Genomic DNA, 15,901 nt, shown 5'->3' with positions numbered 1-15,901 from the left:
CGGATAAAAATATATATGGGAGCTATATCCAAATCGGAACCGATCTCGATAAAATTTGGCAAAGATATTTCTGAGCTGTATTTGATATATTTCCCTGAATATCGTTGTTACGGAGTGGATATTACGGCTGCGGAGGACAAAAATAACAAATCGGATGAAAAATATATATGGGATCTATTGCTATATCTGAACCGATTTCGAGCAAATTTGGCACACTTATTTTCAGGCCCAATCTGATCGTACGTGCAAAATTCCATACAATTCGGACTGATATTACACGTTTGGTGCACAATAAAAGGCAAATCGGACGAAGATATATATGAGAGCTATATCTAAATGGTGAACGATTGTTCACTAGAATATATGGACAGACGAACGGACGGACATGCATAAATCGACTCAGAATGTGATTCTATGCAGATCATCAAAAGGAACTATGGGTCTATCTCGTTTCCTTTTGCCTGTTACAAACAAATGCACAAATACATAATACCCTGACCCTGTAGATGTCACTATGGGTGTCTGTGGTTAATATATGGGTGTAGTTTTGGAAATATGTACTATAATTGTACGAAATTTGATATTGAGATCTCTGTGGTTAAGATATGGAGGTGTGTCTCGGAAATTATATAATTATAAAAAATTATACTATAATTATACAAAAAGTACTAAATTTGGATTACTGTTGGTGTCTAGGATGGAGATATACAAATTGTTTTAGATATATGTACAAAATATTACAAAAAATGCAATTGGATGAAGAGATAGAGCTGAAATTCTCAAATTTGACATTGAGATCATTGTTGGTTTCTAGGGTTTGCATATCTATACGTTGAAATATTTTTGAACAGAAAAAGTGTAAACTCCAAAATGAAAGATTTGGAAGAAATTTTACTGTAATTTACTGTAAAAGGTATTTTTTTTTTTTCAAAAAAAAAAAAAAATAATATATAAAATTTTGAAATCTTGTACGATCTATGAAGTTCTGATTAAAAAAAATTGTCAAACTGAACAAATAGTAAATTTTAATTACTAAAAACCTAGCATGACATGTTTTAACCAATCTAAAATTTTAAGGTGGACTTTTCTGACTGACGATGTAGCGAGCACTTGCTAGTATCTACATATATCCAATTCGCAAGACCAAATTCAGAAGAGGATATATTTGTAAAATTTATATATCATCATATTTTTTTTATAAATTAAAATGTATTTTTTTCCTGTACAATTTTATAGCCAATCTTTAAAATTTCTAGCTCTATTTTGATGTCAACAAATTATCAATGTTGCACATATTAAGAATATCATATTTTTCAAAAATAAGCCCTTTAGAAAATAATGTTTAAAATCCCTCTCTAGGTATCATCCTGTGTATATTAGTTTTCCCTTTTTAGAGATTTAAGTTTCTTGCTGATACAAATATATTTTAATTTTTCTTAGCCAATTTTGACTGTAAAAATTATATTTTAACAATAACAAATTAACTTTCCAGTTATTAGTTACACAGATACTAACGAGCAAAGTGAAAACTATGCACACACTTCTTCAGCTCAATTTTCCAAAGTAAAAAATGGGCTATATGAGATCTAAAAGGACCACTAAGTAATGTCAATTAAACCGCAATTCTAGCTTTTTTCGTTTCAGTCTCCAAATTAAGGTAAGTTGAATTTCTAATTAAAAAAATATTTAAGTTTTCCATATTCCGACTTTAACGATCACCTAACTACAAAGATGATTTAAAACACCCATACCCTATTAAAAAATACCATCATTAAAAAAACGCGAGTAATTAATTAATTGAAGGTCTTTACAAAGTATTTTAGCAGTTAAAACTTAAACGATGCCATTTGATATGAAAACAGTATTTAAAAACAACAAGATATGATATGGCACGGATAAATACTGCCAGTCATTTTTACAAACGAAAATCAAATAAAAAACACTAAACTGTCAATCAATTGTCATAAAATCTAATTGTTAATAGTTTGGTACACGTATATTGTTGTTATTTTTAAATACAAAATATATTGTGACCAAACGTCCACCCCAAATCAAAATGCCAAAATCAATTAAATACCATAACTAATTGTCATTAAATAAAGCGAATCAAATTTGTGAAGACAATGTGAATTTTGCCTTTGTTAACAAAGCGATAGACAAGATAACAATTATTTTGACTGTCCCACTGTCTATTTTTAATGTGTCAAACAAGAAAATTGTTATAAAGATCAGTGTTGTTGTTTTTCTGTGGGGATTTTGTTAACATTCGTGATTGAATTGGACTTTGGCGTTTCGTCGTTGTTGTGTTATTATTTTGCATTAAATCATTGTTGTCATTGATAATTGTCAAGATCACTGTGTGACAGAGAGCCAGAAATCAAACATTAAATAATTTTTGAAAAATAAATAAATAAAAATTGTTAAGTGTTCAATGGTGTCAAAACCTCATAATAATCATTGTGGAGTATTGCATAATTATCGTTGTTTTCTGTTGAAGAGGGTGGCTTAGTAGGCCGAATTTGAGGTTTTTTTAATGTACAAATGTGTTTCAAATGCTTTTTGTTTTTCTAAAAAAGATATTGATTGTTTATGAAAAACCTTATAATATTACTCTTTATAATGAATATAATTTCGATTTTCCTTTTCAAAGTCTATTTAGACCAGTCTGACCGTCGGATATTCATATTAAGGTTGTAATTGCTCTAAAGACACAATTTTAGGGATATCAACTGGAAAGTTTTAGCTTAGTTCTTTTGGCAAAAATGCATGGATTTTATAAAGATCGGGGAAATATTTTGGTATTAAAATTGACAGAAATTGCTCAAAATGCAAAATTTTTTATTCTTTAATAAAGAGTTTATCCTGATTTTTTTTTTAATCCGGAACTGCGAAAATTTTTAAGTGAAATTACTTGATATTTAAAGAATTTCTTTATCATTTTTTCATGTATTTTTATTATTTAAAAATTATTGGGCTTCATTTTCAAAATTAACAATTTTTTGTGATTTTAATACTGCCTCAAATTTTTACACACACAATCTCGAACTGACAAAAATGTAACATAAAACACTTTTGTACAAAGAATATTCAGCAAGCAGGCAATCTTATAAACAATTTTGAGAAAATTTTACAAAAATAGAATAAACCCTCGGAATTTGTGAATACCAAAAATTTTTCAAATATTTTCTGAAATAAAAATATTTTCCGCACCATCTCCAATTTTTTAAAAGATATTTTTTTATTGCTAACTTTCCCAAATGCCTATACGATTGCAACGTGTCTTCAAACCCCTCAAAAACCCCTCAAAAAATATCGTAACATGGATCCGTATCGAACTCTTATTGCTAAAATGTTGCATATCCATTAAAAAGTCAAAATTCTAAATTGTAAAAAAACAAGTAAAAAAGCAGCTAAGATTGGTCCGGCTAAACTTTTAACACCCTCCACCATTTAGAAGGAACTAGCAAAATTTCAAAAAACTCCGCTGAAAAAATTCAGCAAAAATTATATAAATACCTGATATTGGGCGGTACAGTTATATGTGGTCTAAACGAAAATGCATATGAGACAATTCCATTAAAAAATGTTGCGAAAATCGGAAAAATACCATTTTATGGATATGGAAGTGGTACCCATTACGAAATCCACATATATAATTTGAAAAAATCCCGATGAAAAATGTGACAAAAGTCTTCAAAATATCGTAAGGTATAGTTATATGGGGGATGTAAGAAAATCTGGCCCTATCTAGTTAATTTGCTATCAGAGAAAATAGTACATATTGTCATACCCAAATACCAACTTTGAAATGATTCCGTTTTAAAAACATGCAATTAACAAAATATCAAATATAGGGAGATACCCTTATATGGGGCTGTACAAAGACATGGACCTGTATAGACAATTTCCTGTCATAAAAGGTAGTACAAAATACGAACTCCAAACACCAAAATAAAAACATTCACGGGAAAAGTGTGACACAAATCATCAGCACACCATATTATGGTTATGGAGCCAATATTTACTAAAATATTGGCCCCATAATATGGACCAAAAAATACATTTGTGTTCGGAAGCTAGAGCGGACAAACGACGGGCATAGATAAATCGACATAAAATCTTATCGAGGTGTAAAAAACGGATTGAAAAATTTAATATACCCTCCATAGTATGGTAGAGGGTATAAAAATGTATAAAAACATTTTGCATTGGATATACCAAATAGTTATTCAACATTTTTGTATGAATGGGAAACCGAAATAATGAATTATATTCAATTCCATTTGGAAAACAGAGCCAAAACCACCAATTTTTCGAAACTACTTTCTTCTAATATTTATCTAAATAACCAATTAGTCAGCATTTCTAAATGTATTTTTGTATATTCATTAAATAATTTGTTTGTTTGTTAAAATTATAATCCTATAGGCTATAGGTCATATTGCATTAATATGAAAAAGAATGCTATAGGATTATTTAAATACAAATTCAGAAAATAATAAATATTTATGTCTAATTAAAAAACTGTAGTTCCGACGCTTTCGAAATATTAATTACTCATAAGCCCCTTAATTATAGTCTCACAACGAAAATTACCCAAAAAAACTTTACTTACCTCCCGTTAATGCACTTAATCCGGCCGATGTGACTGGAGGTGGTTTCGATAAAATCGTATCAATACCATGTGGATTTGCCGTACCATGACTTTGGGTATTTGTCGTTGTGCCAACACTGCCCGACGATGATGACGACGAAGATGTTATACGATTTTCCGACATTAAATGTGAATTTTGTGATGAGCCATAACCGGAACCCGCATTGGGACCACCATTTGCCGCCGCAGTTTTCATTTCAGTCATTGAGTGCAGTGCCGCCAAAGGTGGACCCAAAAAACTCAAAGGTAATTTATGATCCAAACTTATATTGTTGTTATTGTGTATGCCCAGCGGATGGCCTGTATTGGAGGAGGTAAATTTACGACTCGAGAGATTTTCTGGACTATAATCTGCCGGAGGTGGACTTGATTCACTGTTATTGCCAGCTTCTTCACTGGAACGTTGACTGACTGAAAACGATTTCGAACTATCTACACCGGGACTAGAGTTATTGTCATATCTTGATCTTTGATTCAGAGAGTTATGACAATTATCGGGCGATTCAGATTGTAGGCGGGATGATGTTTGTGAATTATTTGAATGATTTTGTTGATGATCGCCAATGTTGTGAGGCGGAGGTGTTGACGAGTCCTCAGGCGATCTTGGTGACTTTGGTTCCATGTGCATTTTATCAGATGCGGAATTATTCTTGAGCAGTATCAAAGGATGATTATTGTTGTTGGCAGCATAGGCTGCTGCCGCAGCGGCATTGTGATAATCCAGTAATTGATTTTGATAATCCATTTGTGTGGGATCTGGAAAACCATTTGCTAAATGATTGCCGTGATGATGTAGCGGGGGACTTCGATTCAAAAGGCTAACAGCGCCAGGTGAAGAATTTTGAGAGGCGGCAGCAGCGGCGAATGTATGATGCCGCATATAGGGATTAATTAAATCCATGGCTAGATCGCGTTCGTTGTGATTGGCTGTATTATAATTTAAGCTCTCGTCAATACGTTCGTTAAAGCGATACAAATTTGACGTTGAATTGAAACCGTTTATACCGGCGGCAGCCACGGCAGCTTGAAAAGCGTTCAAAGAATTGGACGAGGAACGAAATGCCAAATTAAATGCCGAATTTTGTGATAATTGAAGGGGTTTAGTTACAGTTGTGGCAGCAGATGAGGCAAGCGAAGCAACAGTAGCAGGAGCGTTAGCATCAGCAACAGAATTGAAAAGAAGCGGGCTATCCGGGCCCGTGGGCGTATTTTGAAGATATGGACTACCCAGGATGGTATGTTTGTTTTTTGGGATATACAATTAACACTCTTAGATATACAACTAAGATTTTTAGTTACACTTGTTTCACATTCAGGTTTTATATATCTCTTTCGAATTGTTGATTATTTAATCGAAAAAAATAATTCAATTTTTTCTTGAGGAAATTTTATATATTTTTATAGATTTTCTTCTTGATTTCACTCACAGTGGATATTTTTTATCATCACTTCATGTATTTGTAATCCATTGCTAGAATATATTTTTTGTTTTAATTTTTTTCACTTAACATTTTTATAATCCATTTGAAGCTGTTATTGACGACGGTTTTTCGTTTCAATTTAATTTTCAATTAGAACCGTTTACGCGTCCTCTTGTTTAGGCCTACAGCATAGAAGTGATTTGGAAATTGAAAATTTTCCTAAACGTTCGTCACCTAACACCTAAACGGCCGTATGTGCGTGCGTACGTTCCTGCGTGTTTGAGAGTACGAACACCTTTGTGAAATAATTGTCTGCTGTGATATGAACCCGTCGTCCAGAATTACACACAAACAAGATGCAGTAACGAAAACCTATACCACCATAACGGCCATAGCCAGAAAAAGAAGACGAGAAAAAAACTCGACGACGATTATAATGGCATACCATGAAAATAAGAAACTTCAACCACCACCAACTACTACCGACTGCTACCAATTTAAATGAGCACTGCACACCACCACTGCGATTCCGATAACGAGAGTATCAATTTGTGTTGTCGTTGATTGTCAGCCGTCGTGCCATTTGCCTTCAACTCTCGCTGGCACAACACACTCTCCTCCTCATACATCGGAAAACAGTAAATCCGGTTTGGTTGGCAATTCTGCTCTCAATTGGTTTAGCATCCCCCAGAAGTAAGTGTATGAGTGGAAATATCTCTGACACGCACGCAGTCATATATTTTGCCAGGCCGCTGCTAAACATCACACTGGTATGAAAGAGAGAGACTATGACATGTTTGAGTATCAAGTAAGTCAAGGGAGTAACAATGCTGCAGCCAACTGTCAAAGTCCTTTCTGAAATCTCAGCTATTCGTTTGTTATTTGCTCTTGTTGTTGCCGTTGTTGTTGCTGCCCAATCTCTCTATTATTAGACGAAAAGAGTTTAATACTCTGAGCATCGTCAACATCATCAACACAACACAGCACCGGGTAAGCAACAAAAAGAATGTGATTTTTATTATGTACGTCATTAAAATGTACTAATAACAAAAAGACGCTTGGTTTATTTCTTTTCAACCCACTCAAGTTTTAGCCACACATTCTCTCTCTTCTCGAGCACTGTGACTCTTTTTTTATAGTGAAACCATTAACTGAATGTGGGGGTACTATGGTACAGTGATCTCCTTCCTTTTCTCTCCTCCAGTATTTTACCATATGTAAAGAAGAGTGGTAAACACGTACATAAGTATACATGAATGTTTTTGTTTCTTGTTTAGATTTCTGCCATAGATTTACACAAACCCGCAAGAAACCATTTAGTTTCAGTGTGAGTCCAAAAAGGGAGGGACCACCGTTTTCAGTGAATACAGTAACAAATAATGTCAACTCTTTGCTTAGCTATTCGTTGTTTAGTGAATAGACAATTTTCATTGAGACGTAGTCACCCTAGCCAGGGATGGATAATTGGGTTATCATAGTCTTAATTGTTTAATTAAAAAAACGTTATTTTTAGAAGAGAAACCATTGACAAATGTGGGGGAATATTTCAATGACTTTAAATAAAAAGGACTGTAAAATCAAGGAAAATGTGTGGCTAAGATGTCAATATGTCTCGAAATTAATTAATATAATAAATTAAATAAGCATGCAACTTTCTACTATGAGGATATCAAATAAATGATAATCGAAGTTTGAATAAACTTTTCAATATATCACTATATTGATACCATATTCAATTCCAACTGAATGAACGCTAAAATACTTGAAAGAGTAATCACAATTGATTTATTCTTTGGAATTTCTAGGAGTGAACTAAATTTTAAAAAAATAAGTGTACAAACACAATTTCATATTTGGGCTTCTCACGGACTACGTCAACTATATGCATGAATATTCGAAATAGGTTTACATTATGATTTTATAAGGGCTGGTATAAGGGCACCGTCCAATTTTAGGTATTTTGAGGTAAAATAAAAATAATTCGAAATTGGTCCACGTTTAAGTTTAGTGTTCGATATAACGGTATTGCCCGATTTCTGAGCTAAATTTGGTAGTCTCCGCCAAAATTCATCCGATTCGGATATTACTCATTTAGCAAACAATATACTTGAAAAAGAACGAAGATGTATATGGAAGATATATCCAAATCTGAAACGATCTCGATAATATTTGGCAGAGGTATATCCGAGATGTATCTGATATCTGGTACCAAATATCTTTTTTGTGCAATGCATATTTCGAATGAAACATATATTTGGGAGCTATGGCTATATCTGAACCGAGTTTCACCAACTTATTTTCTTTCGCTTCTTGGCTTTATTAGGTCATATGTGCCAAAATCAATTCTATGTGGGCTGATATTAGATATTTGGTGCACAATAAACCTGATATCGGATAAAGATATATAGGGGAGCTATATCCAAATCTGAGCAGCTCTAGATAAAATTTTGGAGGTGTATTCCAGAACTGTATCTGATATCTCTCTCCAAACATCACTGTTGTGGAGTGCATATTACAAATTTTGGGGACTTAACACCCAAATCGGATGAAGCATATAATTGGGAGTTATAGCTATATCTGAACCGATTTTCACCAAAATTGTTTACAAAAATACATGGACAGATGGACGAACATGTATACCTCGATTTAGAATGTGATTCTATGAACTATGTATCTATCTCGCTTCCTTCTCCTGAACCACAGTGTTGTGTCGGGTATAAAAATATGCCAATGCAATTTATGTATTTTGGTAACAAACAAAATCATTTGAACAAAAATTACACACATATCGGAAATATTGAAAACTTGTTCCAATTACTAATTTTGAATACAAAAATTACAAAATCTGTTGATAAGGACTGAAATGGAAAATGTATCGAGTTCAAGCCAATTATATCATCAATTGTATATAAGGAGGTAAAAAAACAGTTTTGTAAAATTACAGAAATACAGCCTTGAGGCTATGCCCGCCTTTTGTCAGTTTTGTCAATTATTTAAAATTATACGCAACAAGCAGTTTTCATTTATTTTATATTTTTTTTTTTAATTTTTGAAAGGAGTTAAAAAAGTAGGAAAAAATAATAAAATGCCTGGATTTCCTTCAAAAAATTATACCAAGTGTTTAATTTTTCAATTCCATGGCAAAAAAACGTTAATATCTATCTCCAAGGCAAGTTCCTTGTAATCATTGATTTTATAAATATTTTGTTTTTATTTTTCAAAATATTAAATTATTTAAGAACACAACATTTGCAGAAGTCGGGCACACTAAGAAAAAATGTATTCAGCTTATTCCTTTTTTATAAAATATGGATGCGTTAATTTGGGATTTTTTTGTTTTTTAATGCAAAATTTTTGAACTTTTGTGGGAAGGTAAAAGAAAGAGTGGAGTAATTTATTTAATTTCATACTAGATCTAGCACAGGCCAAAATGTTGGAATGTGCTAAGTTTTAAACAATTGAACATCGATTTTACATATTACGAGAATTATTATTTGTAGGAGATATACTAGAAGGAGTGGGCCAATATTGTCCCTGGCCTAAGACTTAACTAAATATTACGATATGCCTAGTTGGAACTTCATTCCTCCCCTCTTCAGCCATAGTACAATGACAGATGTCTTGGCAAAGAACTTTTTTTACCAATAACGAACGGGAACCAATATCGAACCAATTGAGAAAACGAATGCTCGATGTGATGCCGCTATATTTGGTAGAAATCGGTTCATATGTATGTTTGTTTAAAACCGTAAATTTCCCACCATAACTGAATAGAGTTTATTGGATAAAATAAAAGTTCCACACAATTCCATACTTCCATCCCTGCCACACAACCAAGCGAACGAACATCGTGCAAAGTACATACTTACTTTGAAATAAAGTCGGGGCATGGCTTTTTCGTGTTTATTTGTTTAAAATGTTATAAATATTGAGAGGAAGTCAATGTTTTTTATTCATCGTTTTAGTCTCGTGTTTCTTATTTTAATACTGCTCTCTTTGTTTTCTTTTCGTTGCTCCTAGTGTTGTTGCTATTAATTTTATTTTTAACGTCTATCTAAAAATGGATATACATATAAAGCAATTTAAATATACAATTTGTGTGTGTATGCACACATACATATATGTTGTATTTTCGTGTTGTCCTTACAACCGTTTGTATCATTGTATATATATGTGCATGAATGCTTATTTTTTGTGTATATCATAAAAATGAATTGATAACAAAGAAGAAAAAAACAAAAAAACTATTTAACATATTTCTAATTGATTTATTATATAATAATTATCTTTTGCATGGATATTAATGAACACGTCGAGTAAATTTATTATTTGAGTCTTTTTTATCATTTCTCGTTTCATAATTTATTCAAACTCTTAATGAAAATTGGATTTGAAAATAGATAAAAAAATGCCGTCGGAGAAATGCGAGTAATTGTAGAAGAACGTAGCTAAGATTTTTTTTTTTTTGAAGCAGTCTTTTCAGTCTTTCTGAATAAAAGCCTCATGAAAACTTTTATGCGAGGTTTGGTTTTGTGTAAGGAGCTCATTGACCCAGCCCACATTTTGCCCTTTATTATTGCTGATTTGAATATAAACTCTACGAGTTTTTTAAACAAAGATATTTAAGGTAAGGTTACCGAAAAACTAATATTTCAACTATTGTTGGGATATAAACATTAATACAAATACAAAAAGTAAAAAAGTATCAGTCGGTTTTTCCGACAGATGTATACCCCCAGTCTTGAGTTATAATTATGCAAACTGTTTTGGGGGTGGTTCCGAAGCAGTTGGTCAATATTGACCAATTCGTATCTGACCTGAGAGTGTTATAAATACTACAACATGCCAGATTTGCACTACATGGACTATTTCCTATGTTTTATAGGATATACTCGTTTGTGCAAAATTTTCGAAAATGTGAAAAAATGCGTGAGGTGCAAGATATAGCAGATCGAAGTATTCCATTTTCATACTTCATCTAATTCAGATAAAATTTAGGTATGTGCAAAATTTGAAGGAAATTGAACATTTATAAATTTCCATAAATAACATATTCATATAAGATTTCTGGTTAAGAGAAATATTTAGACAGTTGTAAAGAATCACCCGCATGTTTCGCACGTTATTACAGATATAAGCTTTGGAATTTGTGACCCTTTTCGGGTGAGGAGCCAAAAGTGGATGGCAGATAAATATTATCTTCACAACAGATCTTGCGTTAGCAATTTCGCTTTCTTCGAGAGTTTTGTTTTTCAAAATCTTGAACCCTATATGGGGGAGGTCCGAAGGGTCCGATCTCTATCATCCTTATAACAGATAGTTTGTTGATGAAAATATTGAAACATGCCAAGCCTGAATGGAAATGGATGTTAATTTCACGTTTTATGAGCTTCATGGATACTCAAAATGTTGACCCTTTGTGTGTGTGTGTGTGGGGGTGGACCGATACATCCCATCTTCACACCAGACCTTGGTTCAATAAAAATATTGTGATGTGTGTAATTTGAAGAGAACCGGATCCTTATTTCAGATCTTTGACCCGTTGTGTGGGAGGGACCAGAAGGAATGATCCCATTTCTACCATCTTTATAATAGTTCTTATGTTTATGGAAATATAGATATATGTCAAGTCTTATTGGAATCGGATGTTAATTTCGTGCTTTATTAGCTTCATGGATACTCAAAATGTTGACTCTTTGTGGGGGAGGTATATATCAATAAAAATATTGTTATGTGTGAAATTTGAAGAGAAACGGATGTAAATTTCAGGTCTTACGATCGTTCTAGTTATTAAAAACTTTGAACCTTTGTTGGGGAGGTACCAGGAAGAGTGGTTCGATTTCTACCATCTTTATAATAGATTGTGTGTTTATGGAAATATGGATATGTGTCAAGTCTTAATGGAATCGGATGTTAATTTCGGGTTTTATGAGCTTTAGGAATATTCAAAATATTGACCCTTTGTGGGGGAGGTACCAGAAGGGGATAATTAAAAATACAGACTTTGGATAATTAAAAATATTTTGATGTGTGTAATTTGAAGAGATTTGGACACTTATATCACATTTTATAAGAGTTGTAATTATTCAAAATATTGACACTTACGGGGGTACTTAATTGGAGTGGACCGATATCGTCCATTTTGGAACATGACCTAGCACTGATGCAAATATTAGGATTTGCCAAGTTGGAACAAAATCGGATGATCCTTTCTCTTTATGTGCAGTAAATAATTTTCTTTGAAAATGTTAAAATTTTGTGGGGGAGGTACCAGGAGGATTGAACCGATATTGCCCATCTCCAAACTCGATCTAAGTTTGATAATAATATTACGATGTACCAAGTTTGGATCAAATCGGATACTCCCTTCGAGAGTTATCGTGCTCATCAACCAGCCAGACTTACGGACGGACATTAGACCAACCCAACATGCTCAAAAGCGGATTTAGTCCAAAGGCACGTTTTGGCCATATGACAGAGGGTATAAAAAAAGAATATCCTTTAAATTAAAATAGCAGATACATCTAACAGTTTTAAAGTCATACTGATGGTTATTCAGATAGGTGTGTGTGTGTGATAATGTATATCCTATGTAAGGAAAGTATTGCACAGAGTAAAGAATGTGAAATTTGAATAAAATTAGGGAACTAGATGATATCACGCCTAAATAAATCTGTCAAAAAAATTGAACGGACTTTACAATATACCTGAGTCAAAGCCCTTTAAAAATTTGACCTATTGTAAGGAAAGTACAAGACGCGGTGCCCTACGATTTACCATGTTGGCTGTTGACCTAGGTCTAATGTAAGTTTTGATATTGAAATATATCGGGTATTCTTCTTGCTTTATTTGGGATATGTGCATATATTGGGTAGGGTAATGTGCGGATTGGGTAGGAACCAAGTCTGATGTAAAATTGTGATGGGCTAAGTTTGAACTGTATCGGATAAGCCTCTTCGATAATATGTTTGTAAAATGTTTAACTTTTTTGGAACTGTACCAGAATTCGACTTGGGTCTTAGTTTGAAAAAAATATAACGATATAAAAATTCAAGACTAACCGGACTAAAAGTTTTATACGTTGCAAACGGAATACCAAATTTAATATACCCTTTCTGTTTCTTTAATAATATCAAAGTTCAATTTCGTGTGAACCCCAGTTGGCTCCTTAATACTTATTCTTCTCATTTAAGACATCATACCTAGCCCTCTTCATTTCGGATATTTAATCATATTTATAGCATCATTACGAACCATAATAATTATTACATTATTCAACATCATTATTTTTCATTAAAAAGTTGACGTAAAGTGATATTGCGGACAAACTGCAGCAAACTCAGTCACAACTGTAGTTTGCTGTCAAGATGTTAAATGTTTTCAATTTAATTTAAGGTACAGACTATATTTGCTGCTCCTCCCGATGCGGATGTTAATGTGTCCAACAACAACAATACAAACATATAAACGAAATAGTCTTGACAAAGGCGCCGTCGCCATGCTGTTATTCTTTTATTTTGTAGAGCAGCAAACATACACACGTATATACATGGACATGTAGCTCCATTTAATAATAAACTTCCAATATAAAATTTAATTTACTCCCCATCACATACAACAATGTACAAAAACAAAAACACACAAACACTCAAGCAGAGAAACAACACAATGTAGGGACCCCGCTGCAGTATTCTAACAAAGAAATAGCTACGAAAAATAATCAACTACTTGAACTCTAAGCGTTTATTGATATTCTTATTGGATGCGCCATTGTTAATGCAGCGGAATCGAAACATTCTTGTTTTTCTAACTGGAAATATAAACACACCCCTTGACAAACGAATGCTGCCATTGTTGTTTAGAGTCGTATTAATTGTGTATTTGTCTCTCTCTCACAATCACTCACTCTATTGATATGTACGTTAATTGAGCGCCATGATGCTTATGAAAGGCCATTTCCATGAGAGAAAGAGAATTCAGAGATGATAAGAATTGAGTGAGATAACGAGATTGTTTATCTGATTCGTGTTGAGTTTTTATATTGTTTGGCTACATTTTCGAAAAAGACGTCTTTTTAAGTGTTATCCGAACATAGATAATTGAAGCCGCAACATGATTTAAAAGACAAAATTATTTGAGGTAAATGCACATCCCTTTGTAAAAACACTCTGTACTTCCCACAGCCAAATATTTATACCCTGAAATATTTTACATTTATATCTAATGAGGGGATATACCTATTTGTATCGGTGTTTCTAGCACCTCACCTCAATCGGATAATAAAGCCGACCTGCATTTTGACTCAGAAAGCGATTCTATGAAAATCCTCATAAGTAACTATGTGTCTATCTCACTTCCTTCTCCTTGTTACAAACAAATGCACAAATACCCTTATCCTTACCACTATGTACCTTCAAATATATTTTATTTATATACCTCCTATATCATATGATGCAGCTAAAACGTGCCTCTTCGAAATAAAGTTCTCAGACCCTAGAGCTATTAGAACGAAATCCATTTCAGGACATTTGGCAAAAACATGCCTCATCGAAATAACGGTTTTAGGCCCTAGGTTCCTTTAGACCAAATCCGTTTCAGGACATTTAGAGTAGATCTAAGGATGACCGTCCGTCAGACTGGACGCTCGGTAATGCGAGTATCCGATTTGATCCAAACCTTTAACATCGTAATATTTTTCTTAAACTTAGATCGAGTTCGGAGATGGGCAATATCAGTGCACTCTTTCCACAAAAGTTCAAAATTTTCACAGAAAATAATTTACCGTAAGAACAAGAAAAGGCAATAAAAGGTCTAATTTGGTCCAAAATTTGCAAATCACAAAATTTATACCAGTGCATGTCAGGTGTGAGAATGGACAATATCGGCCCACTCCACCAAGTGCCTCCCCTCAGAGGATCAACATTTTGAATAATTAGAACTCTTATAAAATGTGCGAAACACCAGATTGTTCGTAACAAAGGGGTTATACAGGGTGAGATGAAAAAAACAGCAACCAACTTCAGACTGCTGTCATTTCTAAGCCACTAGTCCGACAGCTGTGACAGCTCAATACATTGTTTACAAGCGTACTAAAGAATTTTGGTGAAAACTGTCAAGAAAATAAAATTATTCGTGATGGAATTCCAGCGTGATAGTGTGATTTTTTTATATTTGGCTGGAAAACCACAAGTGGCTATGGTTAAAGCACTCCAGCATTTAAATGTGAATAAATCTTTTGTGTCTGGTACCATCGCTCGTTACCGTGATACTGGACGGAAGAAAACAGAAACATCAGCAGAAATGGTTCGAAAAGTAAAGAAGCGACTTAATCGAAACTCGCGTCGCAGTGGCCAAAAAATGGCTTGTGAGCTGAACATATCGCAATATTCCATTCGGCAAATATTGAAAAATGAGCTCGGGGTTAAGCCATTGAAATTCCAAAAAGTGCAAGAACTTACACCGCAAAAGAAAAAAAAGACTCAAAAGAGCTAAAGAGTTGCTTCGCTTGGCCGAAAGTGGTGAACTGCCGAATTTGGTTTTCTCCGATGAGAAAATATTAGTTGTCCAGCAGTTTGTAAAAAAAAATAAAAAAAAAAAAACAAAATGATCGTGTTTACTTGCCAAAGAGGTTAGCTGAAAATGGAAACCAAAACTCAAGCGCCGGTCATGGTGATGGTGTGGGCCGCAATAACAGTCGATTGTCGTTCTCCGCTCGTATTAATCGACCGTGGCATCAAAATAAATGCCGAATATTATCGCGAAAATATTCTGGAGGGTGTATTAAAGCCTTGGGCACGCAAACATTTTGGCCGCAGACCTTGGACGT

General features: G+C 33.6%; 1 protein-coding gene across 1 annotated transcript in view; it reads right to left on the bottom strand.

The window, feature by feature from the left end:
• Positions 1-6,567, bottom strand: part of LOC101897790 (homeobox protein Nkx-6.1) — a 30,871-nt gene extending 24,304 nt beyond the window's left edge. Inside the window, exon 1 of the mRNA XM_005178731.3 lies at positions 4,616-6,567. Coding sequence (XP_005178788.2) covers positions 4,616-5,555 — 940 coding nt within the window. The 5' untranslated portion in view covers positions 5,556-6,567. The remainder of the gene's footprint in view (positions 1-4,615) is intronic.
• Positions 6,568-15,901: the final 9,334 nt, after the last annotated feature.

The sequence above is a fragment of the Musca domestica genome, unplaced genomic scaffold, assembly GCF_030504385.1.
Source record: "Musca domestica strain aabys unplaced genomic scaffold, Musca_domestica.polishedcontigs.V.1.1 6, whole genome shotgun sequence".
Taxonomy (NCBI): domain Eukaryota; kingdom Metazoa; phylum Arthropoda; class Insecta; order Diptera; family Muscidae; genus Musca; species Musca domestica.
The sequence above is the reverse complement of the archived record's forward strand: the minus strand, read 5'-3'. Positions and strand labels throughout refer to the sequence as shown.